Raw genomic sequence first — 26997 nt, forward strand, 5'->3', positions numbered from 1 at the left:
GTACCACCTCATTTAGCTTGAATTCTATGAATTATCTTCATATCTGTGGCGCTGATAAAGAAGATACACTGCAAATGGTTGCAGTGAGGTGTGATACCAAATAGTAGGTTATGTCCATCTGGTCCACATAAGATCTGGCACTGCAATGCGTTCCATTCCTTAATGCCAAGGATGTGTAGAGAATGACTGACAGGCTTGAGCTCGCTAAACCTGTTCTTACTTAAGATACATTGGAACAGTCAGATCTATGTGACGGTCACTGGGTCGTAACCCAGGTCAGCCAAAGATGTAGCGTCTGTTCCAGTAAGAGAAAGAGCCATAAAGGTCAAAGAGCATGCGATTAAATTGACGCATTTGACACATTTACGTTTCATGTTTCAGCATTCGTGTTTTCGAGACAGCAGAGTTCCAAAGACATTTTCAGATGCAACAAATGATCCAGATTTGGTTGAGTTGTTTGGGGGCACGCTGTCACTCTTGATGTCATGGAAAGACCTTATCTGGGTCGCAGCAGGTCAGAGAGCTCTTTAAATGGCCACCAGTCAAAAATCTTATCTCAGTTGTCTTTAGATTGTCATCACATGAGATCATTTGTACCTCTGATGTGCAGAACCCACAGATATTATGTTTAGCACTAAGGACTCTAATGGTGCCATCACATTAACAAAAACACAACCTGACATTGAATGCCGCTCCAACCCAAATCTTTACTATTGTATTATGCTCATACTGATGTATGGGTGGTGGCCATTCTCTTCAAATCTTTGATCATCCCGGAACATTTTGTCTAACTCAATAGACAGTTAGCCTCTTTTCAGTGTATGCATATAGACTTACCTTTCATGGCCCACTGTAATAGGAGTAGTGTTACAGTCTGTGTGGGAGAACATAAAGCACATTGTGAAATTGTCATATTAATGGCAAGCAGGACAAATAGGTTTGCAAAAAAAATATCATATTTCTACACCCAGTGACAAATTGTATGTGAGCATGGAGGTGCAAAAGAGGGTGACTTTGCTATTGAATGGATGACTACATGAATTAGTGGAGTGCTTAACATTTGAAACAGAGAAACATCACATTTTAAAGTTCACAGCATAAATGATTGGTTCATAAATAGCCTAGATAAGGCAAAAGTTCATTTGAAGATAAGGGAAGCCTACAGGTAAAGGCAACAGAGGAAGATTAACTCTCTCAGTTTTCAAGCACTTAAATTACACACAGCTCTTCTTAAACTCCCCACTGCAGCTGCAGGAGTTAAACTCACAGGAGCATTTGTCCACTCTGCTCCAGACTGGTCCGTCTCTCCGGGATTGGTGGGTGCTGCTTGTTTAAGCCAATAGGCTGAGAGCAACGCTAATGTCATCTCATTGTGACTGCCGAGAAGGAGCACTATTGCGTACGGTGCGTCGCTCAAGTGACTGAGATGTGGTGACAGCGGGTGAAGTCAGACCAGGCTCTCTCAGCGTTTCTCTCCAATGCAGGCAGTATCTGGAGTTTAAGCTTATCGCTTTGCACAGCTCTGGGTTCAGCTTTACGGCACAGTGGTGTACCCTCTCTGGACTTTTCATCTTATGCCAATGAGACGCAGCGTGAATCGCTTTTCTCACTTCAGGAATATTGGGTCTGGATACTCTGTTAACTGCGACTGAAAGCTTTGGGGTGAGTGGACCAAATCATTAAGTGTTCTTTAACAGTGGTTTTGGGACATACATTTAAGAAGTTGTTTTACTGTTTACGGTTGCACCAGTCTATTTGTCGGAATTTTGTGGTCACATTATTTTAAAATTTTATTAAAATGCTCTAAATGCAGTGCTATATAACACTGAGAAATTTCGACCTCAGTGTTGTGGTTTTATAATGGAATACAAATAGCACAAAATATAGTTAAAATTACCCAACTCTATCAGTTGAACTGACTCTATAGACTCCAAACAAGTAAATGGCTACTTATGTCAGCCCAAAAAGTCAAAGTAGCTTTAATTTTTCTAACCCTCCAACGCTGCTTTGCGCTTTTACGCAGCAACATCTCCAAAGAGACACTTTCCCCTGCGCGTGTAGCGAGAGTAACCTCATTTCTCTGACGCTGAAAAAACATGTTCGGCGGGTGGAATTCTGGAGTCCCCGGGGCCTCCAGATGTATGGACTCAGCTGTCGCCTGTCACTTTGGTGACAACTGGTCGGCTCTGCGTGACCGCTGCTTGTCCGCCACTGCTGGGCTCCATAGCTGTCAAGAGTGCTGTTGAGTGAGGGAGAATGTGTTCACACACCCCGGCCACATACAGTATGTGAAGCCCCTCTGATTTTCTTCAGTTCTAACCATGATAGATAAAGTGAGACCCATCCATTCTGAGGAGTCATTCCATCAAAGATTTAAGTGAATACATCTGGCATTAGCCTATTAGAAATTAACTTTTTTAAAGAAGATTCTTGAGTCAGGTTTCCTCCTCCTGGTAGTATGACCTGCACTACTCTGCTTTGTTTCTTGATAAAATCTAACGAAAAAACAGTAGCGATACCTATATAGTGATTGGTTTTAAGACTTAGATTAGGATGGACATTTTTGCAGTGCAGTCATCTCTTTAAATAAAAATAACCATGCAAGCAGTTTGAGTAAATTCATCACTCCTTATGGACCTCTCACAGAGTTAAACATGTCATAAAGGATTTCCTTTGGAGGACAAGGACATCCTCAAGTTTCAAACATTTCCATTCTCAGCTGTGATAGAAAGTGCTAAACCTACAAGGCACAGGAGAGCAGTTACCGTTATATTTAACCACGGCTGTCTAAGATAATGTTTTGCTCTCATTGGAGCACAGTAAACATCACCATAAGCCATTAAGTCCCGTGCATGGGTGCTCTCTTGGGGGCTAATAGAATGACAGGCCCACTTGGCTCAGACCGATCGCCATAGAGCAGTCCGACTGGCCAGAAGTCTGTCATTATCGTCACAGCTGACAAAAACAGAGCGCTGCTGATCCCAGGACAGTTCAGCTTGAAGCCTGACAGCTAAGTGAGAGGACAGACCCAGGAGGTGCCATGTGGAAGTTATTTGAGGTATTGAAAAACAACACAAATGAAAATGGATTCAAATAAATGGAATTATACGTGGAGCACTTTGACAGTACAAAGGAGGAATATTAACTGCAGGATCTGCACAATGTCAGCAATGCCACTTCAAAGTGTAAATTTTGCTGTAATTGCACCAGAAGGTATTTTGAAACATGGTCTCTTCCATCCATGATTACAGCACTTTTAACCATCTTGATGTTTTTATTTTCCTTGGGAAGGTGGCCAGTGAAGGACGAGGGTAAAGAAAGAAATACTCTGAGTGAGTGTGAGTGTTGTGGAGAGAAATACAGGGAGGATAGAGCACAGAACCAAGGTGGTGGTGTCACCTAGTGGCTAGAATACAGGTTGACGCCTTCACTGCCCAGGATCACAGAAACTCACCAGTAGTATTGTCTTTACAACCTGCAGTACTTCACATTTTCATCAAAATAAACTAAAAAAATATATTTTGAGTTTTTTTGTGAGGTAAGGACAGCACAAGCCTTATTACAGATGTCATTGTAAGTACTGACAAATACAAAATGAGGGCACATTGTCCTACATCTGAGACCCATCATCTAATACAAAATATATTTTACTGTGAATGATAGTGGATGTATCAACATACTGTAAACCTGCTGAAATATAGGTCTCATACTTAGCTGCAGTCATTTAATGTGTAGCTGATCCAGCAGGCGAGGAGGCATGTGCTAGGGGAGATGTGAGCTTCTGCAGGTGAGAATTCTCTGTAAAAAGTCTGTTATTTATAGCCTAAATGATTTACAAGTGGTATTTTGGGAGTAGATCCACATGTCACATAGTGCTTGTTCACGTCTCATTTCCAAAGCCTCGAAGTGAATAAAAGGTGCCATTAATAGAATCAAGAGACTTTAAAACCATTTTGTTCTCGATTTGTGTGTAAATGTAGGGAAATAAAATAGCTGGCCTTATCGTAAATGTTCTTGGACACAGCAGTGGAAAAAGTTATGATCAGTTTGGCCAATTTGATGTTTATGAGTGTTCGCTTAATAAATGTGGAATTTGTCGATTTTTTGCATAGAGACTGTGATTCAGGGCAGGGCAGCAGAAAGGCCTGTTTTTTAAATGAGCCCCTCATAAGGCATCTTTCAACTAGAGAAGCTAGCTATAACATTAGCACACTTGTGTACTATTGCATCAGTGCACAACAATAGTCGTGGCGGTGGAGACAAATCACAGACATGAGGCCAGTCTGAGACATAAACAACTGGGCAAGTCGCGGTGTGTGTGCATGTATGTGTGTTTGTCTGAGAGAAGCAGATGGACGGAGACAAAGTGGTCACCTATGTGTGTGTATGACTGTCTGTAGGTGTCGGAGAATGTGTGCATGTGTGGCAGACGCCCAGCTGGGTGTGAAGGAGCAGAATGTAAGTCCCAGTGCCCGTGTGTATACATTTCCCACTGTTGATTTAAAAGCCCAGTACCAGTGAAATGTACACAGAGGCCTGTTTGTGCAGAGCTAGAATGAATCACCCTTGCGTCCGTGTAAAGCGCCTGCAAGCCAAACACTCTGGCAGCCTTTTATCCCCAGACGTGGTCCAGCTCACCGCAGCAGGGCTAAAAGCAGAGCGGGACAGGGCCGTGTGTTGTGAGGAGCTGTCAGAGGAGGCCAGTCTTTCATGGCTCTGGACGGGGAGATGTGGCATGGAGTCGGGTTGCCATAGACAAACTCCAGTGAGCAGAGCACATTGACTGTAAACTGTTTGTGATACATTGGCAGGAGGTTGGATGAAGTATGGCTTGTTTAAACGCCGGTGGTCCCTGAATCTGTGGTCACTGGGCCTGGCTGAATGGACGATGGCCTGGATGGTCAAATTTAGGGCACTGTTACACTGTGGTTTTAGAGATTGGGATAACCACTGTGGATGCAGCTGTCAGCGGGACAACTGTGCTTGCCATGCAGTATAGTTCCCACTCCTGTAACTTTCAAACAGCATCATGTATAAGATTCAGTGGGATCTGCCGGCATCAGCAGTGGCACACATTGGATCCACATGCTAAGCATTATTCTAAAGTGATTAAAGGTAGCTAGTGATTTAGCGCTTCCAGGCCCAACTCTGTTTATTAGGAGCTGCAGGATGATGTTAGAGGAAAACTGGTTTGGCTCTCACACTGGAGTTTAATGCCCCAGCAGATCTTTGGTAACCACACGGCATAATTGCGGGACTAACCATCAGACCACCACGATGATGAAAGTCATACCCGACACACATGTTTCATTATCACCGCCATGTATAGGCATGATGTTCAGCTCTGGATGAATACTGCATAATAACTACGGTGCAGTGCTACAAAACCGGTTATTATGGACATGTCTGTCTTTGATAAAGGGGAATAACAGATACCCAATGTCAGCAACTGTGGTGTTTTTTGGAAAGTTCATCTGACCCAACCTGACACAGACATGGCTGCCTGCAGGAGGCCATGTTTTCTCCTCTGTCCTCTGTATCTATAGGGATCCATCCAAGCAATCACAGCATCATGGGCTAGAAGCAAAAGAAAACATCATTAGAAAGCCCAGCACATATCCCCGGGACACAACAGGGGATTCAGTTAAAGCTTTCCGGACCCATGGCTGGAAATATGCAAAACACCAACCACCCACCCCCTCCTCTTCCTTTGGCTCTCGTTCTTCCTGCCCTGTTGGCATTGTCACAGGGGTGGAGTCAATGAACATGGATGATATGGAAAAGGTCAGCAGGGTTTAAAAATGAACTCTGCAGGGCAAGGTATTTCTGGACTGACAACAAAGCTATTTCCTGAGATTTTTCTGAAAGGTTACAGACAGTAGGGACAGTTACTGGATGTCTGCCAGGATATTCCTCTCAAAACATTCACTCATTAAAACTTTAATCCTGTCGTATTTTACAATGCCATATTTTACAATGCCATTAATCAGGTTGGGAAACAAATTTATGCACACAAGAGGTCGGCCATATTCCCAAATCAAACAGAGCTTAATTATAATAACTCATTTAAAGTATCTCTAATACATATCATAAGAAGATTAGCTGGAACACAAAGCAATATATCAACACATTAGTCCTCTCCGGCTCTCTGGGGAAATATTGAAATTGCTGCTGCTTCTTTTCTTTGTTTTTCAATGGAGGAGTTCTTAATGTATGCTAATTCAAAGATAATAATGATAAATAATACATAATAATAAATCTGAAATAAGCAGGGATTTGCAAATAAACATGCTTGTTGGACCTATAATTAATCCATTTACATTACAGACCAATATATAGGATTAAGTGTTCAAAAGTGAGGTTAGACTTCACAGACTTCAGAATTGGATTCAATAAGCAGAATTGGAATCTGAATCAGACTCAGAATTGACCAAATTTAAGCAAAACCCAGAACTAGCCCTTAACCTGTCATGTATTTAGCAGTAGCATTACATTTTCTATACATTTTTATTTATGAAACAAAGTATTCAATATCTATTTAGATTTTTTTATTTGATTTGCTTAAATCAAGTTAAGAACTATCCAATGTATTCTCCTACCTCCACTTAGTGTGAGATTTACTGTGAGTTTTGACAGCTATTATTTTATTAAGTTTATTAGTTTCAGTGATAGTCCAGTGATAGTTTACAACACTCACACTCACTATAATGGACTATTTATGTTTAGGATTTGCTACCTTGTAATTGCATATAATTCAACTCTTCACACAGAGGAGATGCGGTATTATCAGTGGGAAATAGTCGTCACAGTGAAGGGCGTTGTTGTGGGGTAACATACAGATGGGTCAATATTGATAAGGGCTAACTGAGGACATGTCTTGCAGAGCAGCAGCCTGAGGCTCACAATGGGCCCACTGAGCTGACACAGAGACAGTCCGTTTGGCCACAATAACCTGACGGCAGCTCCTAGTGAGAGGCCGGTTCAAAGAGCCGGGCTTTTGTTTGCTATGCTCGCACTGTCTTCCTGTTAGGGGCTGGGCTCCCAAAGAAAACAAAAGCAGTGGCTCACCAGATGTGTACATCTGTGCATGTGTGTCCTGTCTGCAGGCAAACACACACATTTGACCATCCAGGAGAGCATGTTTTATGTTCCTGAAAAGGCATAAAAACTTGCAGAGAAGGGACTTTTATGGAAAGGATTATTTTTTAAAGCACACACAGCGTGTAAACTCACATGTTACATGTTCCCTTATGCTGGCCCATGATGCTGACTGAAAATGGTTTGGTGTCATTAGTGTCTTAAGTATTAGCAGCTCCAAACACTGATGCTGACAGAAATAGCCGTATTACATGCAAGGTTTTTAAGAATAAGCTCTACACTGGAGGACTGGTATCTTTAATTTGGGGGGTGATAAGGTAGCCAGAAGCCTTTTTTCCACTGCACACATACATTACACCACACACACACGCACACATGCACACATGCACACATACACAGATCCCAGGCACTAATGACTCCATTCCTGGCCTGTATATCTGCGAAACTAAGTGAGGCCTCCTTAGGGCTTCAGTTTGGATCTCACCAGACATAAATACACACACATATACTACATAACATGCACACACAGCTCACACACATATTCTGTCTACCACAGGCAAGCTTCTGTACTCTGCTAGGGCCAGCGCCCAATGATGTGTATGTGTATGATGTGACTAATTCACATTATATACAGTTTCTTTGTCAATAGTATTATAAAAAGCAGTTATATTCATTCAGTCACGGCAGGCCATCAATTCAAGTTTGTTGTGCCACAGTAATCCTTGGCCTCCTGTTACCTTGCATAAAAATAACATAATTCCATTCTGTGAGGCATGCATAGTTTAAATTTGGGCGTATGAGAACACAGGTGTTGAACTGTACTCAGTATCTGCAGATTCACTGAATTGAGGTATTGGTACCAGGATTGTTGTAGAAAAGTTAGATGAGTGCAATCCTAGTTTGGGGTAGCTGTTTAATAAAGCTCCAGTTTTATTATTATTACTTATAACAGACTTCTGTCTCATTTACAGCAATTACTCTTATCCTGTAGACTGAGAACTGAGAAGTGTGGGAAATAACATACAACAACATGGCGACAAGGCGAAAGTTAAATCAGGGAAGTTGCGATTACGTGGTCCGCGCCGCAAACACTGCAATGCAACAAGTGCAAAAAGGTGACAAGACAAATGTTTCAGTCATCAGGCCTATCTTACAAGTCTCTAAGCAGACACACATACTTCTTTAATAGTGACAGAAGTGAAATTATAATCAGGTATTACCATTTACATTATTAATCAAATTCTTTCACAAAACATACTACAATTCTGGTACCCCACCTAATCCCTTACAACTGCAAAATGATCATGTCACAATTCATCTATAGACAATATATCAACACAGAGAAAGGCAACTCAATGTGGAAAGCAGATGCACAGATAATCAGATATAAGTTTGCCTCCCAAGATGTAAGACCTCCAAACACATATATCCTCAAATACATACATGCAAATACGTACATACATAGATATCACAAACCAGTATCAATACATACTCAAAGTCAAACAAGACTAAATATCAAGTCGGACATCTCATAATGAAAGTAAATCTAGCATTTCTTTTCTGTACATTTGAATGTGAGTCACATGAGGAGGTGAAAGGGTCAACAACATCAGAGCAACAGGGAGCCTCACATGGGAGATTGTTGGGCCTCTCCTCTGCTCTTTCTGCTGTTTTTACTACCACCTTAATGACTTAAATTGTGTCCAATTAAGCAGAGCTGGAAAGAAGCATCCCCGTTCTCAGTCGTCAGTGTTCCCTCTGTGCTGTGGCACTGGAGCATGTGTTTAATTAGAACACTCTAAGAAGACTGTAACAGAGTGTTTCTCCAGGAATGTTAATCATTAGTGGGATCCTGACTGAGCAGCTCTTAACTGTTTCAGAGTATTGTTGGATTCCATGGTTTGCCTTTTGAAGCCGCGCGGCTCAGGAAAATGCTTCCACGTGTGGGAATTGCCAACTTTCTCTATCTTTCAAATAAAAAAACCTGCATCCTCTCCTTCTACAGCGACTTGCTCGTGGCACTCACACCCTGATTGTTGCATGTTTTGTTACGGCGGTCTCATTCATGTGTCCGTTGGAGCCCAGGGCTGGATACACACAGGAAATGGTTTTCCTGCCATATGAAGGATATATGGTTGAACTTCGAGGAAAGTTGAGAATAGCCCAGATGTGTGAGGTGTGAGGTTGAAGTGGTGTGTGAGTTAGACTTTCTGAGAGTGTGAGGTCATAAGCAAAAAATTTTGTGAAGTCTTAAAAGGTCAAGTGTTGAACATTGGCGTGGTGCTATTTTAACAGGAATGATCAAACCTTTTCACACAGCATGGACATTAAGGCATGGGGAAAATTTGAATGTTTAAATGAGGAAATAAAAAATGATGGTGCAAACAGAGACCTGTTGGTCGAACTCATTGGTTTAAGGTGTTAATAGGGCTGTCATTTTATGTCTATATTCTCCCCAGTTTGTCAGTGGAGACCACACATAACAGGCTTTGCCCTTTGCTGATCCAGTGCTTTTGTCAGTGCGAGTAGTGTAAGAGCAGCCCATTCATCCTCGGGCCGCTCTGTGTGTAGACAGCCACAGGCTTTTGTTGAGTTATAGTGTCCTCAAATAAAGGGGCTTCCTCCCTTTAATAGCCCCAGGAGCTCTGTCACTCCACTTCCCATTGTTCCCAATGAGGTCCAGCTTTTACAACTAGGTGAGAGGGTGTCAAATTGAGGGTGAAATATGAGTTGTCCCAATCGTACATCTCTTCGATGTTTCGCAAAGCAGTTAGATAACAGTGTACTTTTGATAAAGTGAAGAAACAGCCAGTGTGCTGGCACCAGGCTTTGTCAAGTAGAGATGTGTTCTGTCATGTCTTACAGGTCTCTCCACGTAAACTGGACTTTTGTGTTGTATTACATCATACATGACACAACAGGGTTACAGCAAATTAAATAAAGCAGAAATAAATGGGTAGATTGGTAATATGTTCTTGAAATCAGGGCTATTCAAACATGACATCATATACTTAACAAGTATCATGTTGTTGATTTTGTACATTAGCATTACATACTGTAATTTAATAATTAAACACAGACAGCTTAGTTATGAACTTAGGATTTGGTGACCTTTTTGGTTGCTGATTGGTCAGAAAAATTGATTTTCTGTTAGAGTTGAAAAGTTCAGAAGTAACTATATCTCGTTACCAATTCAATCCAATAAACATTAAACCTTTCCTTTTTTTCATTTTGATTATTCCTATTCAGTGCTCTTGAGAAACATGTGATCTTTAGTAAAGTCAAGTGTCAAGTGAGTAGATATTTCTCTTAAATTTTACAAATGTCTCTTGTCGGAAACTAAGCTTAGATCTAAGCTCTGCCCTCAGCTGCCTTCAATGTGTCAGAGTGAAACAGTAAAAGGGGTTATGTGAGGGTTATAGGGCTAACAAGCGCACAGTCTGACCTGAGTTTGTCAGCGCCAATCTAGCTAAGTCAATATCAATGCGCTGACTGCTCCACCAGTTGACCTTTTCCTCCCTCTTTCAAAGCGTAAAAAGGATTGTTGTTACAGTAGTGATAGACTTTTATTGGCCTTTATAACTGAGGCTTTTGTTGGGCCTGTGCCCTGCTAATACTTGTTGGCAAGCCATTTAAACCTTGAGAATGCCTACTTTTTATAAGTTAGCTCACTCAACAATGGTCATCAGTGACGGTAAGTTAGAGACTGACCTTCCCTTTGCCGCCTTTGGTACCCCAATTTATGGCACTCAAATTTGTCTCATTTAAACAGGTTGCCTTAGACTTTAATTCATGATGTTTCACATGGTTGATGATATGCTTAATGTGTGATACAGCATTCAGCTTCGACTACAACCTTGGTTTTATGGGTCCCCTTCATCAAAGACGTGTTTGGACCAGAGAAGAATGCGACTTTATCGTCGGGCGTTGGTGCTGTTGATGATCATCCCTGTCCTGTCATTGTCAGGGCATGCTGGTCATGGACTACCTCGCCGCTAGCAGGGGGCGTTTTTTTTTTATAGCAGTGAGAAGGTGCAGACCAGGTGTGAGGTGCTGTTCAGGTCGTTGTGGCTATGACAGGGGAATGGGCTGTAAAGCCCAGGGGCCATAGATTTATGAGTCATCTGGTGCTCTCTAAGGTCAAAGGTCAAGGATGCATGACTTAATATTATTCAACTATCTGAGGCAAACCTTGAACTGTGCAGCCAGCTACTTCTAACTATAGAGATGTACCATCTCAGAACAATACTTGTTGTTATTCTCATACAGGTTCCCGTTTGAGGGACTAAAGATAATCCACACATGCCCTCACCTTAGTTCATTGACAAAAGCCGCTGATTATCCTTTGCAGTTTCCATGTAAGATGCCCCCCACATTTGAACTTCAAACATATTTGCAATTGCTTCTTTGAACTTTTAAACCTGTTACTCAACTTTCTTTGACTTGACTTTGAAATGAGAAGAAACTTTTTAAGGGCAACCCTTCAAATGTGGTAAAACGTTGCAGTGAGTGAACAGATGATTTTCATTTTTACATTTTAGGGAAATCTGGCACAACTGTTAAGTCATACTGGTGTTGCTGAATAGGCACTGCAACTTTTGTCTAGATTAGTTTACCATCTTAGCTTTGCATTTCATGAATGCCCCCCTCCCCCTTAAAACAAAAGACATGATGCTGTGTTGTCCCTCCCCTCAAAGAATTGCTAATAGAGCAGGGTGAAAAGTCTTTCTGACCAGCACAAAGGAGTGAGGTTTTCTCTGAAAGGGTGCCTCTCCTCCCTGCCCTTGGCTGCTACAATGGCTTTGCCCTCACACCCACACACAACTACTGTACATTCACCATTGTAGACGTCCAAATATTAGTCTGTATGCCCCAAAATAGCAATCATCAATTTATTCAGTCATCAAGTTTTTCTTTGGATAAAATTTTACTTACGTTCTTTTCACTAAAAAGAATATAATCCTGTCTAACATGCATTTTAAAAATTTAACAGTGACAGTGAAATGAGCATTCACCACCCATGCTGCAATATTTCAGCATATAATTATGTGAATGTGTGGGAGCTAGCAGAGGATGGGAAAAGTGCCTCTTTGTCACATGCTGTCAGTCATGCACAGGTGAGAGGCCATGTTTTTGCCCTTTTTTGGCAGAAATTTTGATTAAACAAAGCACGCTTTCTATAAGATATTCTGACCAGTTAGAATGTAGACAATGGTGTTCATCTGTACAACAGATCAGCCAGCATCTGATCTGATTGAAGGAGTCTTAAATGATCAAATAATTGGCAGAATTGTGCATGTAAATCAAATATTCTTTAGCTTGTTCATTTTTAAATGCTATGTGAAGATACATTTCTCAATCAATTTCACTGCCTCTGCTATGTAATAGTATTGGCCTTTGTGAACCCCATTATATCAGAAAAAACCCATGGTGTAATTGCTTCACGTATGTGTTCAAGTTCACAGAATTACGCCCTGACATCATCTGCACAAAATTAAACAGTTTCTAAAATGTTAATAAAGAAGGACATTCTAGCTGTTTAATAGATTCCTTGCTTCCTAGTAAAATGTTCTACTGCTTTATTTTACAGTCTAAAAGCATGTTAACCCTCTACAGCAAAACCCTGTGTTGAAAAGGATGAACATTTTAATTCTCTTATACTCACAGTTATGTCCACTATAAAACATGTCCTTTTGGGAGAAAGAAACACTTTGACTTTGCAACCAAACAACTGCAAAAGGATGCAAAAGGTGCAACTGTCCAGAGTTTGACCTGAGCTGCTCACTTTTGTTTTCTGAGGCAACAGGAAGAAAACCACGTTCTGACATTCCTGCAGAGGTGAAGGATAGGCAGAGGTCAACTGTGTTTTTCCCAGGGAGTTTCAATGGATGGGAGGAAATGTATGTTTGGGTTTTATTGAACAGTTCTGTAATTTTAGTTCCTGTCCTACCAGTACATGATACAGGCGAACAGAAAGCTTGGGTAATAGCTATGTGTCAATCTCTTGATCTTTTTTGTAAGGTTTGTTTCAGTAGAAGTAGAATATTCTGGTAATTCATGCTTGGGATATGAAGCTGCACACAACTGAAGTAGGGCTTTAATTAAAAATACCCAATACAAGTTTCTAGAGCACAAGTTGACATATTCAAATTGGTCTTGTCAGAAAAAGTAGTCCAAAACACAAAAATTACTAAACTCATTCATTATCAAAATTGTTGTAGATTTATTTTCTGTCAATCATCTAATCATGGATAATGAACTAATCGTTTCAACTCTGAACTAAATATCACATAGTCTCTGTAGCATTTTGGTGACTCACTGACTCCTCATATATACTAAAATTGTTTGTTCAAATTTACATGTTTTACAGATTCCCATAATATGGCTACACTATCAACAAAGTTGAGCTGAACAATGTTGGACATGTTTAACCCTCACTCAGACAATGTTAAGCTGATAATAACATGATTCATGTTAAAAGCCTTCAAGTTGGCTTCATTTAGATTTGCTGACATCATGCTCAGCTGGAGGGAAGGGTTATATGAGGCTGAGCCAGGATGATGTAGATGGTAGGAAGCAATTTTTTTGTAGCGGTATAAATAAAGCATCTTTTGTTCACTCGGTCCAACAATCACTCTGTAATCATAAAGCTGTAGTTAGCAAACAGCTCTCTTTAACTTAGTGACATTTTAGCGCGCAAGAGAAGAGAGACAAACCACCAGATAAACCAAAACCTGACTGTAATGTTCACCACCTTCCCCACATCTTTGAGCTGTTGATAGGGATGGAGAAAGAAGAATGTCATGTGAAAGCTCTTGTGGAGATGGGGCGGTCAGTGTGGTAAAACGAGCTCTGCTATCACTGATGTGCTACTTAAAAGCGCAGTTCCTGTGAGCTGGAGCTCTACCGGTGGTTCTCATTTGGAAGCATATGTTTGAAGTACAAGGGGAGGGTCATTGAGGGAGAGACGCCTCGCTCTTCCATACCCTGCCGTGACTGGCTGCTCTGAGGTTAAGGGGCTGGCCTGAGGTTAGGAGGATTGGGTTTGGAGAGGGAGGAGGAGAGGAGGAGTGGTGGGTGAGAGAGACAAGGGTGGGATAACCATCTGGTTGAGCTCCTCCATGCAAATGCACACACCCCTCTCAAACACTCTATCTCACGCACTCAGACAGACATCACCCTGACTTTTTACAGTCTTAGCTTTGATATGGGCTGTTACTGTGCTGACAGCTCTGATAGAGAAGGCTGACTGCTGAGGATCTTGCATAGATATGGGGCCCATAGGCTGGAGGAGAATCTAAGACTGGATATAGTGTTGATAAGATCATTTTCCCCACTCGCCTCAGGAGAGTTGACCTACGCTGAGGTAAGACTGGCAGGGAACTGACTGAAGATATAATCTTTTTTTTTTTCATAGGAATGTGCTTTGTTTTTAGTGAGGCTGAAATAATAAAAAAAACTACTTAAACAAGTGGAGATGTTAAAGTATTGCACCATAACTCATTCTGAACTGTTCTCTGGTACTAGATGAAATAAGCTTCTTTGACTATGATGCAGATTTATAAAAAGAAAACACATGCACAGGAAATCTCTTGGATAATTTAGTTTAATGGGATGACAAGACATACAGCACATCGCGTGTATAGATGGAGCTCTGTGCAACTTCTGATCTTTGCTAAAGTCAAAATCTGCCCCTTGGAAGAACTTTATTTTCAATTGAGGTGGTGTGAAGGGTGCCAATGTTCAGAGAGTTGATTTTAGTTCCTAGGATGTAAATGTGTTGATGTCCGCTGTGTGACAGGAGCACGTGTGTGTTGAGTCTTAATTCAGTCTGGCCAGTGCATGCAGGTGGTCTCCATAGTGTAGATCTCTGTGGGGATGTCACTCCCATCCATTTGGTCTTGGAAAAACACTCCCCCGGCCATGAAAGGAGGCCTCAATAAGCTGAACAAACTCCAGCCATGTAGCACCTCAACACTGCATAAGGCGAGCTCCTCTCTGGGTCTCTTATCAGCCGCATTCAGCTCTTCCACATTGGCATTTCCAAGCTGATTGGATTTGAATCTCCTGCAGACAGATATGCCATTAATGAACATCCTAGTGTTGTATTTAAGTTCTGGATTTTATAATGCTCAGCTGGTTTATTAGATCACTCAATTACAAGTTTAACCTTAAATGCTGATTTGCTTAGGTATTCATGTGAGGCTGCTGGTTCATAAAAGGATCTAACTGTCTAACCAATCTGATCTGACCCGCAGTTTGACAAAGTTAGCTGACTTTTGTTTTTTCACAAGGGATACAACATATTAAGTGCCAACAGTTGACAGGCTATGATTTGAAGATATTTGTGTATATATAGGCATTGCAGGGAACAATAATATGCTGCATATTTTTTGACATATCTTTCCTGTCATAAAAACAGATTTGTCTGAGCTCAAGCTCAGCATGTAAGCAGGGACTATGAACAGAAAATCTTGTTTTTCTCTTCAAGAGGAGCCTACCCTGCACTGCCGAGCTCGCAGGAGCCAAGTTAAACATGTTGGGCCGGTCCAAACTGACAGAGAGCACTGTGTTGGGTTGTGTGCATGTCCATCATCCACTTCCTAGAGGAATATAGACATTGATTCAGACCAGAAGTTGCTTATTTTCCCTGTGCACTCTCTCAAGAGTTGTTAATCCAATGCTCCAGTGTCTGGATTTTGGAGGACTCATGTGATGTTGAATACTCTTTAAAAATGTCACTGATGGATATATTTATTGGTCAGTCACAGTATGCTGTCCTACGAGAGGTTTGTATTCCATAATGTGATAAATAACAGTACACAGTAGCTAACACAGGATGCAGAGTCTCTGCAGTGCTTTCTTAAGGATGAACAGAAATCTGTGGTTATTTTGTTCCTCGATGAATCAAGTTTTCACCTATTTGTTCAGTGAGCTCCTGTTATATAGAGCTGTTTGGAATATAAGCTTTCTGTGGAACAAGGCTATCGGATTCATTGTGCACTTTCTTTCTAGAACACAGGCCTCTTCATTCATTTTGAGTATCTTGTGGGATGTTTTCAAATCTTCATTCACTGAAAACTGTTCAAAGCAAGCATGTGTCCCAGCTTCCCTCTTTCATCTGCCTTGACTTACATTTCATCTCTTTTGTGGAACAAGACACATTAACATTTTCACACATGTCAGGTCAACCCATTTTAGCCTTAGTCTGATCGCACCCCCACTACCCTCAGGCCCTCTTTGGGCAGATCAGTCAGATATGCAGGCCCATAGCTCCCAAAGCCATGTTAACAAGCACCTTTACAAAAGAGTGAGGGGCTGTTAAACATTCAGGACTGCAGGGGTCTGGCTAGTGTGGGAGGAGGGCAGGGCAGCGGGAGTGGAACAGTGAGAAGGAGGAGAGTAAAAACTAATCTCACAAACCATCGGTTCCTTGTTAGGAGAAAGTCTTTAAAGGCCAGCATAAGTGATGAGTCAGTGACTTGGCAAGTTAGTTTAAGCATAACTAAGTTAGTTGGCTCAGTGCTTCTGTCATTCAAAAAGTTAAGGAAGCGTTTTAGGCAAGGTCAGAGGAAATTAACTGCATGACATCTAAAGGAAAAATTAGCATGCAAGCAGATGTGGTTGTATGAGAAAGGGGCTTTGCCTAACATCAAGCAATGTACATCCTTTATTCCTCTTTGCGGGCCTGGCTTAGGTTCAAGCCTGACATTCCTGTGAGTCAGGTTTGGCTGTGTGATACATCCTCACGAAGACTTGGCTAACACGTGAAAGCACACATCTTTCTAACAAATGTAGCGCATGAGTGAGTCTGCACCCGATAAAATGTGAGACGGTGAAGTCGGAGTCTCTCGACTCCTGACTGAACCTGCCTATAGTTAGCTATCTCCCACGTGAAACCTAAGCTGCTCTCAAACAAGGCCACATTTTTGCAGGTTATTTTGGTCTCATTTGCAAGTCAATAGATGCTAATAGAACAAGAGTGTCTTATTTTTTGCCCCCCTCTCTCTCTTCTGAAGAGAGGTTATCTGGGTTTGAGGGCTTTAACTGTCATTTATAAGGTAATGCACATCTTCAGGTGAAAAAAAGAATTAAACAGGCTCTTGATAGAACAAGCCTTCAGTGGATTCCTTCACAAAGCTGCCATTGTTCAGGATATCAGGCATTTTAATGGGACGTGTCGTAAGCCAATTTGCCTGACATGACACTTTAAGGTGCAGTGCAGGCCCAAATTCCAAAAAATGCATGAATCCACTGCCACAACCATCCATCATGCTTAACTCTGATAGTCTGTAGTTTGACTGGGCGGGCAAGTGGAGGGATAGCCCAGTTGTTGGCAGTGGCAAGACCATAGGGGCTGACTTGTCCTTGAGGAAGATGAGTTGATGTGAATGGCCAGTAGTCGACTTGCCTGGCATGCCTTGTGTGCAGTAGTTAATCATCCACGGGAGGGTCTGGTGTGCCACGATCTCAGAAAGAGTCGTCAGTAAATGAGAAACAGGCACATGAGCATACAGCTGACTCTGACAGGGTGTTAATGTTGTTATATGTGTGGACCAGCTTAGCCAAGAGTAGCGTGTGTCTAGATGTCTGCACTCCTGTGTCAGTGTTGGCTTCAGCAGAAATGTGTGCATTCCCTCTTCATTTATGCATAGGGACTGCACACTCCCAGGGACAGCAAGGCATATAAATCATTCCAGGAGAGAGCGCAGATTTTCAGGCTCCCTTTACTGTCACGCCGGTGTTCAAAGGCTGCACTCAAGTGTGTCTGGTTTTCTCAGCTGTCTCTCCGCGGCCCTCGGTGCCCTTGCCAGCCATAGGGGGTTGAGGCTTGGGGGGAGCTGTTTTAAGGGCCAGGCTGCTGGACACTGGCTGGGCTCCCATTTGATCTCAGCTAGAGCCCTTGGCCTGTGAGAAATGACCACAACTGGACACACATTCATCATCTTCATTCATTCATTCATTCATGTGTGCTTGGTCTTGCAAACTTAGCAGCTCAGGAAAAGTGGGCTTATCAAGTTGATTAATAAGCCTAAACAATTAAAGATTTTGAAGGGATTTGCTTCATGAACACAAAGTGTTCTTTGTCACAAAGAACAAAAAAACAAAACAGTCTCACCAATTTCGCAAAATTCCTAAATCGCAAATTTTCAATGCTAATATATCGCTTAAACTGAAACTATGCGACTTCGAAAAGAAATAACACTTTATTCCTCTTAGAAATTCAAAATCTAATTCATACGCGATTCCTCAGTTCGATGAATTAAAGAACTTTGCCACTACACTTCGTCTGGTATAACCAGTAGCATTGTGGCTAATGTTCGCAAATTTAACTTCAATATTGCTATTTAACAAACATTACTGAATCAGCTGGCTGACTTGATGATTCTTCTGTTCTTGTGCTACCACTGAACTATCAGAATCTACCATTAACTTAAATTTGTGGCCAGATTGGCTGCTGCTTCGCAAAATGTACACACAGTTTGTTTGCTTTACAAAGTTACGGTAAACAATTAAGATTACATTAATCATTCATGTTTTTTGTATTTCATGCAGCTATCCACTGTGTTATTTTGTTTCCATCTTTAACAACTGAAGTACAGTCATATCTGCAAATGTGTGGCTGTGTAGGAAAGCATAAGGCCACCACACACATAGCTCAACACTGTGCCAGTCTTTGACCTCCTTGCTCTATTTGTCTTCTTCTATCCAACGAAGTTTCAGTTCAGCTATCCAACTACTTCATCTGTTTGGCATTGTTCTTTCCATCTGAAAGATGAAAGCATGATCAGACACTCACTGTGGCAGGTTGGAAAACAAACATGTCCAAAGAAAAAGGGGAGATGAAGTGAGAGACCAGGTTTGTGGACATTCCCCATATGTTGGCCCTGTCTTAAGGCCAGGCCTGTGTTTATACAGACCTCAGGCTCAACTGATCAAGCCAGCATCATCTCTTGGGACATAGCATGACGTAGCACCTCCACAGGCTGACTGATGACACGTTCAGACCTAAACTCCACAGATAAGGCTGATACCTAAAGATTTAACAGCCAGTGTCTGGTGTTGTTCTTGCTTTTATGTTGATTGCAAACTGAATTACAGTGTAGGAAAGGAATGTGAGGTCTGTGGAACATTGCCAGACTGGAGATACATATAAGCAACTCTGAATTCACTTTGTATTTATGAATAGCTAACTTCTTGCTATTGTCACAATAATGAGATTGGACGTCACCTCGTAAAGCTTTGGGAATTTCCTAATGGTTCCTGTATCCTCAAAAGCCACATGACGAGGGCACATGTTTAACTGCCACCACAATAGCAGTGAAAGGGTATAGTTCACTTTATGAGTGTCTTTATGAAGTAGACTCATCACCAGAAGTGAACCAAGAAAAGCTTAAGCAGATACCATAATGACCTTTTGAGGGGGGCTGCAGGCCTCATGAAAGAGACAGTGATGGTGTGATTCAACTGGTGGTTAACATTCAGTGGAAGGGCACTGACATCAGAACTGGATTAGATGGAGTGAGTATAGCATTATGTGGGGATTGGTTGATGTAATGGCTTGTTAACCAACCTTTTCGTCTTCTTCTTGTCTACTTCAACTCCCTCCTCTTTATATCCTCGCCCAAATTCATCTTTCTTTCCTCCCCCCTATCCTTCCATTTTTTTGCTTTGTCTGTCTAGTAAAAACAGTCTGATGAGCCTGGCGAGTGCAGCAGTGTCGGCAGCTGGTTTCCAGGGTGGGGCACGCCAGCGAGACCTGATGATGGAGCAGAAAGTCAGTAAGCTGACCTCTGGCTTCCAACGCAGCTCCACCTCCGATGATGACTCAGGCTGTGCGCTGGAGGAGTATGCCTGGGTACCACCTGGCCTCAGGCCTGAACAGGTGAGCAAAATATACTTACAATGGCCTATTCTTACTGCTACTGTTCATGAAATTCATGAAGGCTTTTTGAACTTAGCTTAAACAAGCCTGCTTAGTTTGGAATTTGCCTACAAAAAACATTTTCTCTTTAATTGTGTTACCTCTTTCATTGGTTCACAAATCACTATTTCCCCAAATCACCACAGTGAATAATGGTGTATCCTCCTGACAGAGAATAAAAACAGCTCTGACCTGATTTTAACTCCCTTCTAGCCCATTTGCCTGGCCCAGATAAATGCTATTCAGCACATTACCGAATAACATACCAACTAGAGTCTTTGGATAATGGCACATAGGGGCAGACATCGTATTTCATAAAACTTTAGCTTGGTCCCTTTGTTTGAGGCAGACTTGTCAGGCTCTACCAGGGAGCCACTTAGAGGCAGGATGTGTGTACTTTTATTTACAAACTGCGGTATGGCAAAGTCTGCTTGTGATTATCAGAGATCTGTTAAGAGGAGCACTTGGTGGGTCGAGCCTTCTGCTCCTGGCAGGATCAGGAATCAAGGGGCCGTCTTTTAACAAGCTTTCTCCGCCACAAACACAGGCAGGGCGGTTAGTTGTGTCCGCAGGGCAGCCAGTGTGATGTGGCCAGTTATCCCAAATCTGCTGCATTTTTCCTCTTTTCTCTTCATTTTTTTCTCTTTTCTTGTTGTGTCTCTCTCCTCCTCTCAATATCTCTCTATTCCGCACCCCTTGTTAAACAACACACATGGAAGCAATGAGGGGGAGATGGGCACGAAGAGATGGGTTCGCAGCAACATAGAACCTTAAAGAGCCTATTGTTTTGGAAATGCATAGGTCAACTGTAATGCCTTTACTGCAGCCATTGCCCTGAATGGGCCCTGTAATATGGGTCATCATTACAGTGAATAAACACATAGGGCCTGGGTTATAGCTGACTGTTCCCCAGCCCCTAGGGAGCTGGATGAGGGGTAATAGCGTCATGAAAATGTGCATAATTTATGGTGGGGGTAAAAGTTGGGTTGATTGTCAGGGTAAATTGCTGTTACCCCCCCTCTAGACGACCAAAGCTGCAGGAAGCCCAACCAACACACAAGACAAGCACATCCCACCTCTTTATCTGGCTGGCTGTAATAGCCCCTCCCTCATAAAGTTTAGTTTTCAGTGGTCAGCCTCAAGGGTCAAAGTGCCACTGTGACAGGCTGCTTTGTCCTGTCCCTATAGAGACAAGCATATACAACCTTTAAACAGATTTGACCTGTTGACCTGTTTAGTAAAGATTTATGAATAAAACGATTCCTCCAGAGCCATCATCAAAGAGAGTCAATGCCATGTGTTGTCATTTTTAAATAAAGCTGATTTTGGGGTTAGGAAAACCTCAAGCCAACACTTTGATTCCACAGAGTCAGTCTTCCATACATTTAACACAGAGCTGTCCCAGAATGTGTCTCATCACACATAAATGTGTTGGATCTCTGGTTCCTTGGAAAATAATGTGTTATAAATATGGGCAGTTCTGTCAAAGATCATAACAATAATATATTGCTGCAATTCAGTGGATGAGAATTTGGGTTAAAAGCTCAACTTCTTGGGGAACCAAAAAAACAGCTATATGTTCAGATTGATAACCACACACTCTTGAAATAATATATAATTTGGAATGGGTTTCATTTGTCTTGTTTGGGGATTCACTGAACCTTCCAGTTCAACAAAATGTTTTTCAGCAGTCACCAAAACCTAGTACTTGAGGCTCTCTAAATTGGCTTTGTATCAGACGGTGTTCCTATACCTAATCTCTGTACTCCATGGCATGATTTCTCCAGGTGCAGTTATATTTCTCCTGTCTGCCTGAGGATAAAATCCCTTATGTGAACAGTCCAGGAGAGAAGTTTAGAATCAAGCAGCTCCTCTACCAACTTCCACCACATGATAATGAGGTGAGAATATTTTGTGTGCATGTGCGTAAATGCAAGTATCCTAAAATTTCATCCCAGCAGGTACTCTCTTTGCAAAAAAGGATCCACTCTCTGTTTTGTTTCCGTAGACATATCTGTTGCTGCCCACTAAACCCACAGTGTTAAGAGCCTCACCATCTCCATGCCATCCCACTAATGTGAGCCCTTGGCATTCACGTTGACATCACACTAGGGGATTTTGTGTTCCACAATTTTGTAGACATGTATTGTGGGCACAATGTGACTTTTGGCTTGATGATTTTATGATGTTTGCTGGTTACCCCCACCAGCAGGATTCCTGTCATAGCAGTGGTTTTTACGAGGACTGCTCAGCGGGAGAGAGGGATGCTGGTTGAAAGAGGCTTTATGTGATGCCACCACCGCAGTGGCACCACAGTTCGACTTGGCTGTCTCTCTTCCTTTGTTGCCTGTCCTCTTGATTTCACTCTAAACACAGGCCCTGTTTGTGTAAACGTCTGCTTTCCCTCTTGTTAAGGCTTTGGGAAACATCAAAAAGGCCTGTTGTAAAAATGATGTTCTCAATCAGGGACTGTGGGTGGAGATATGTAGGGGGTGTAGGAAGGGCAAGCTGGGGTCAAGTGTTGCCTTTGTTCAGCAAGCTCTGGTATGCACTCTGCCCTCTCTCATACTTAGCAAAGTTTATAACCTTTTATTAGTGGCGTCAACAGTCTTGAAATCGGATCTTTTAAGGTGTATAATATTAAAAGGTCACTTGAACTACACTTGAGAAAATTCACATTCATTCACTTTATAAAGAAGAAATCCCATCCCTCAATGTAAAAGTATGTGATTGTGAAACCTCTTCCCTATAACTTATCGCTTTCCTTCCCAGGTGCGTTACTGCCAGTCCCTCAGTGAGGAGGAAAAGAAGGAGCTACTTATGTTCAGTGTCCAGAGGAAGAAGGAAGCACTGGGGAGGGGCATAGTGAAACTGTTGCCCCGCAATCTTCTGAACAGCATTTGTGAGCATGTATGTTCCACGTGCATGAATTATTTACAACTGTAAATATAGAGAGAAGACTGGGGGCGTGGTTGTGCTATGAAGTTGTTTTAAAGTTTAGCCCAAATTCTTTCAAAATCCTAAAGCCTTTTTTAACTGTAGTATTGAAAAAAAGATTTGCTGCTTGTCCTCTGTCATCTCCTCCATGGGTATTTGGCTAATCTGGATCCAGTTTTAGCTAAAACCCAGAGGGAAAGCTGAAATAAAGATCCCAGTGTCAGCCATGCTATTTAAGAGATAGCTAAACACAAGCTGGATTTGTAGCCATGCAGACTAAAAAGTCTTCTCTGCTGAGTGGTTTGGAGCGGCACATGACAGTGTTTCACTTCATATTTACAGTGAACGTTGAGCATCGAGAGGGTTCCCAGAAACTTTGTCAAAACACTGATGAAGCTCTGCACTAGACATTCAAGCTTTCTTTTGTTTTCCCCCAAAGTCACACTGTCGATTTGTCATGTTCTATGATCATATATGATATGAAGATAGGTCAGGAAAGAAAAACAAATTGGTGACTCTGGGACTGCAGCTTGGACAACATGATGGGCTGGCACACACAGATTGGGCAACATAGTTACCACATCATTAACACAGCAAATGGACATGGAAGCCCCATGATGTTTCTGTGCTGGGCTTTGTGTTAAATTTGAAGCTAATTTGGGCTAATTATGTCCGTACAGTTATGTGATATTTAATTACTTATACACTATTCAGATTGTCCTATCACAGAATATTTTGGAAGTACATTTAAAGTGCAATTTCAGAGTCATTACAGGATGTTATAATCAATGTGATCATGTCTGCATATTGCAGTGTGGTGAAAACATCAACGGCGGGGAAATGGCAGTGTTCACCTCAAGGGCAAGCCCTGGGCTGTGCTGGCACCCCGCATGCTTTGCCTGCTCCACATGTAGTGAACTGCTGGTGGATCTGATCTACTTCTACCATGATGGAAAGATCCACTGTGGAAGGCACCATGCTGAGCTGCTCAAACCACGCTGCTCAGCCTGCGATGAGGTAAAACCACAAGACTTAAATACTGATAGAAAACACAGATTCTGAAGTTTATGGCCTTTCAGGGATAGCAATAACATTTATGATATAACTCTGCTGTCTTGAATAAATCAAACATGAATATATAGATTGATGACAGGAAGGCAAAAGAAGAATTTTTCTCTCATTCAGTGTACGTCTATGTCTACAGATTATCTTTGCTGATGAGTGCACAGAGGCAGAGGGGCGCCATTGGCATATGAAGCACTTCTCCTGTTTTGAATGTGAGACAATTCTGGGAGGCCAGCGCTATATAATGAAGGACGGCAGACCATACTGTTGTGGCTGCTTTGAGTCTCTCTATGCAGAGTACTGTGAGGCATGTGGAGAACATATTGGTAAGATGATGATTTTCTAGAGTTAAAACAAAACAACTGCCATTATTATCTAGCCTTCTGAGTAGCATTGCTAACCATCTCAACATTTCCCCAGGTGTGGATCATGCTCAGATGACCTATGATGGGCTCCACTGGCACGCCACTGAGAGCTGCTTTAGCTGTGCCCAGTGTAAGAGCTCTCTACTTGGCTGCCCCTTCCTGCCACACCAGGGTCGGATTTACTGCTCTAAGGCCTGCAGTCTTGGGGAAGATGTGCATGCCTCTGACTCCTCTGACTCGGCTTTCCAGTCAGCACGCTCACGTGAATCCCGCCGCAGTGTGCGCATGGGCAAGAGCAGTCGCTCAGCTGACCAATGCCGACAGTCGCTTCTCTTCTCACCCTCTGTCAACTATAAGTTCCCTGTCTTCAGTGGAAACGCTGACGACACCCTGACAAACAAGCTTGCCCACATGAACTTATCTGATGAGAATTTCTGGAGGGGGCGTGGTGAGGAGGCAGAGGCACCTGAGGACCAGGAGGAGGAGTGGGCTGAGCACGAAGACTACATGACACAGCTGCTCTTAAAGTTTGGGGAACATGGGGTCTTCCAGCAAGCCAATGACTCCAGACCCACAGATTTCTGGATCGCCGAAAAGGATCCCAAATTGAGGCCGGACTCCTCAAAAACTGGCAGTGGTGGGGGAGGAGCAAGGGGGAGCCTGGCCAGTAAGAAGTACCAAGCTGACATGTACTGGGCCCAGTCACAGGATGGGCTAGGGGACTCAGCCTACGGTAGCCACCCAGGCCCTGCGAGCAGCAGAAAAATTCAGGAGTTGGAGCTGGATCACGGTGCTGGAGCTGGCTTCCAGGGAGAGGAGCCACAATGGTATAATGATTCTTTGGAGTGTATCACAGACGAGTTCAAGAAGACCGATCATAGTGTCAGAGACTCTATGGACTCCCTGGCACTCTCCAATATTACTGGTGAGTAGACATGACATGATACACCAAATCATAGATAATAAACTTTTATGTTATGGCAACACTTCCCTCCATGTGCAAATATTTTACAATTTGTCTATTTTTCTTTTCTAGGGGCCTCAGTAGATGGTGATAGTAAAGATAGACCTTTGGTATATTCCCTGCAAGGCTTCCATGAACAGGAGACAGAAGACTGTGAGAAAACCAGCAATATGGGAACCCTTAACTCCTCTATGTTACATAGAAGTGCAAATTCCCTGAAGAGCCTTGTATCTGAGCCGGAAGAGGAGGCGGAGGGAAATGTTCCAAAGGAAGAGGAGATACCTCTGCCAGACGACAGACCCAAACCTCATGTACCTGCCCTCAGGAGGACACGTTCGCAATCTAGGCCACAGCAAGTCAAATTCTCTGACGATGTGGTGGACAATGGCCATTATTGTGATCTCCCAGTGCGTCAGCCGCCTATGAGTGAACGGACCCGTCGGAGAGTGTACCACTTTGAGGAGCAGGGCCAGGAACTTCATTCTGGACGCCAACATCACCACCACAGGAGGCATCGCAGTCGCAAGTCTCGCTCTGATAATGCTCTTAACCTTCTGCCCAAGGAGAGGGCCCAAATGTGCTACAAAGTGGACCGTAGAGGAAATGCCCTCGGCCCCAAGAGCCACCAAGCCTTCCACGGCCACCCCAATCCTACTGCCATGACAGACTACAGGCTACAGGAACCAGCCATGGGGAGATTCTTGGGGCTGTATGGAGATGATGATGACTGGTGCTCCACGTGCTCTTCTTCCTCTTCTGATTCTGAGGAAGAAGGCTTTTTCCTGGGTCAGCCCATCCCTCAGCCCAGGCCCCATAGACACTACTACACTGATGACTTGCCCAGCCCCGTGGCAGGCATGTCCTCTCCTCCTTATGGCCAACGGACTAAGTCCAAAAAGAAGAGAGGGCACAAAGGGAAAAACTGTATAATTTCATAGACTTTCATTACTCTCTTATCCTCAGCTTTGGGTCACCCTCTGCCACTCATATCCACTGTTTAAAAGGCAATAACAGTCTGCTTGCTATTAAATGCTTCACAGCACTCAATTTACCAAGGTGTTTGTGTAAGACACAAGTCCTCTGAATCTTGAAGGTATACACATCGCATCACAAATGCCAGTAAAGTGACAAAGTATTTTAGAGTAATACATATTTATAAATCACCATCTAAACTGTGTTTATTTAACAGTGAAGATATTGATGTATATAGTGTAGAATTAAAAAAAAACCAAAATGGCTATTTTTATACACTTGAGCTCATGACATGCTTTGTACCACAATGGCATTGGCATAGAACTATTGGCAGTTGGTAATGAGCCATTCTTCCATAAGGGTGTCAGAAATGTAATGACAAATTGACTCTGACCCAAGCTTTTAAAATTGGTTTTTCTCTCTCTCTCACACACACACACACACATGCGCGCGCACGCACACGCACACAGAGTGTGTATTAAAAGGCCTGGTTGAGTGGTGTATTTATGGGTCACTGTATTGTAAGCAATTCATTGTAATCTGTATAAATGTACAAACTGGAATATAAGGCTAAGATAAGTAAGATGATAATTGTAATAAAAATATCTATATATCATGATTTGTGTTGTTTTTTCCTATACAAAAGTAGTTCATGGATATAAAAATCATCA

At 42.4% G+C, this 26997-nt stretch overlaps 1 protein-coding gene across 3 annotated transcripts; it reads left to right on the plus strand.

Moving 5' to 3' along the window:
• The first annotated feature begins 1334 nt into the window (after positions 1 to 1334).
• prickle1a (prickle homolog 1a) lies at positions 1335 to 26945 on the plus strand. 3 transcript variants are annotated; one of them, XM_038705528.1, is made up of 9 exons: positions 1335 to 1662; positions 19783 to 19984; positions 21811 to 21924; positions 22032 to 22100; positions 22796 to 22933; positions 23774 to 23977; positions 24165 to 24351; positions 24446 to 25315; positions 25427 to 26945. In XM_038705528.1, exons 2-9 carry the CDS (start codon positions 19796 to 19798, stop codon positions 26290 to 26292), a joined length of 2637 nt encoding a protein of 878 aa, XP_038561456.1. In that variant the 5' UTR covers positions 1335 to 1662; positions 19783 to 19795; the 3' UTR covers positions 26293 to 26945. The 3 variants fall into 3 exon arrangements, with proteins under 3 accessions (XP_038561456.1, XP_038561458.1, XP_038561457.1); XM_038705529.1 differs by lacking the exon at positions 1335 to 1662 and adding an exon at positions 14204 to 14464; XM_038705530.1 differs by lacking the exon at positions 22032 to 22100 and having other exon boundaries at positions 1338 to 1662; positions 25427 to 26292.
• Positions 26946 to 26997: the final 52 nt, after the last annotated feature.

This window comes from Micropterus salmoides, unplaced genomic scaffold (genome assembly GCF_014851395.1).
Source record: "Micropterus salmoides isolate LMB-PRFRI ecotype aquatic unplaced genomic scaffold, ASM1485139v1 Ms_hic_scaffold_8, whole genome shotgun sequence".
Taxonomy (NCBI): domain Eukaryota; kingdom Metazoa; phylum Chordata; class Actinopteri; order Centrarchiformes; family Centrarchidae; genus Micropterus; species Micropterus salmoides.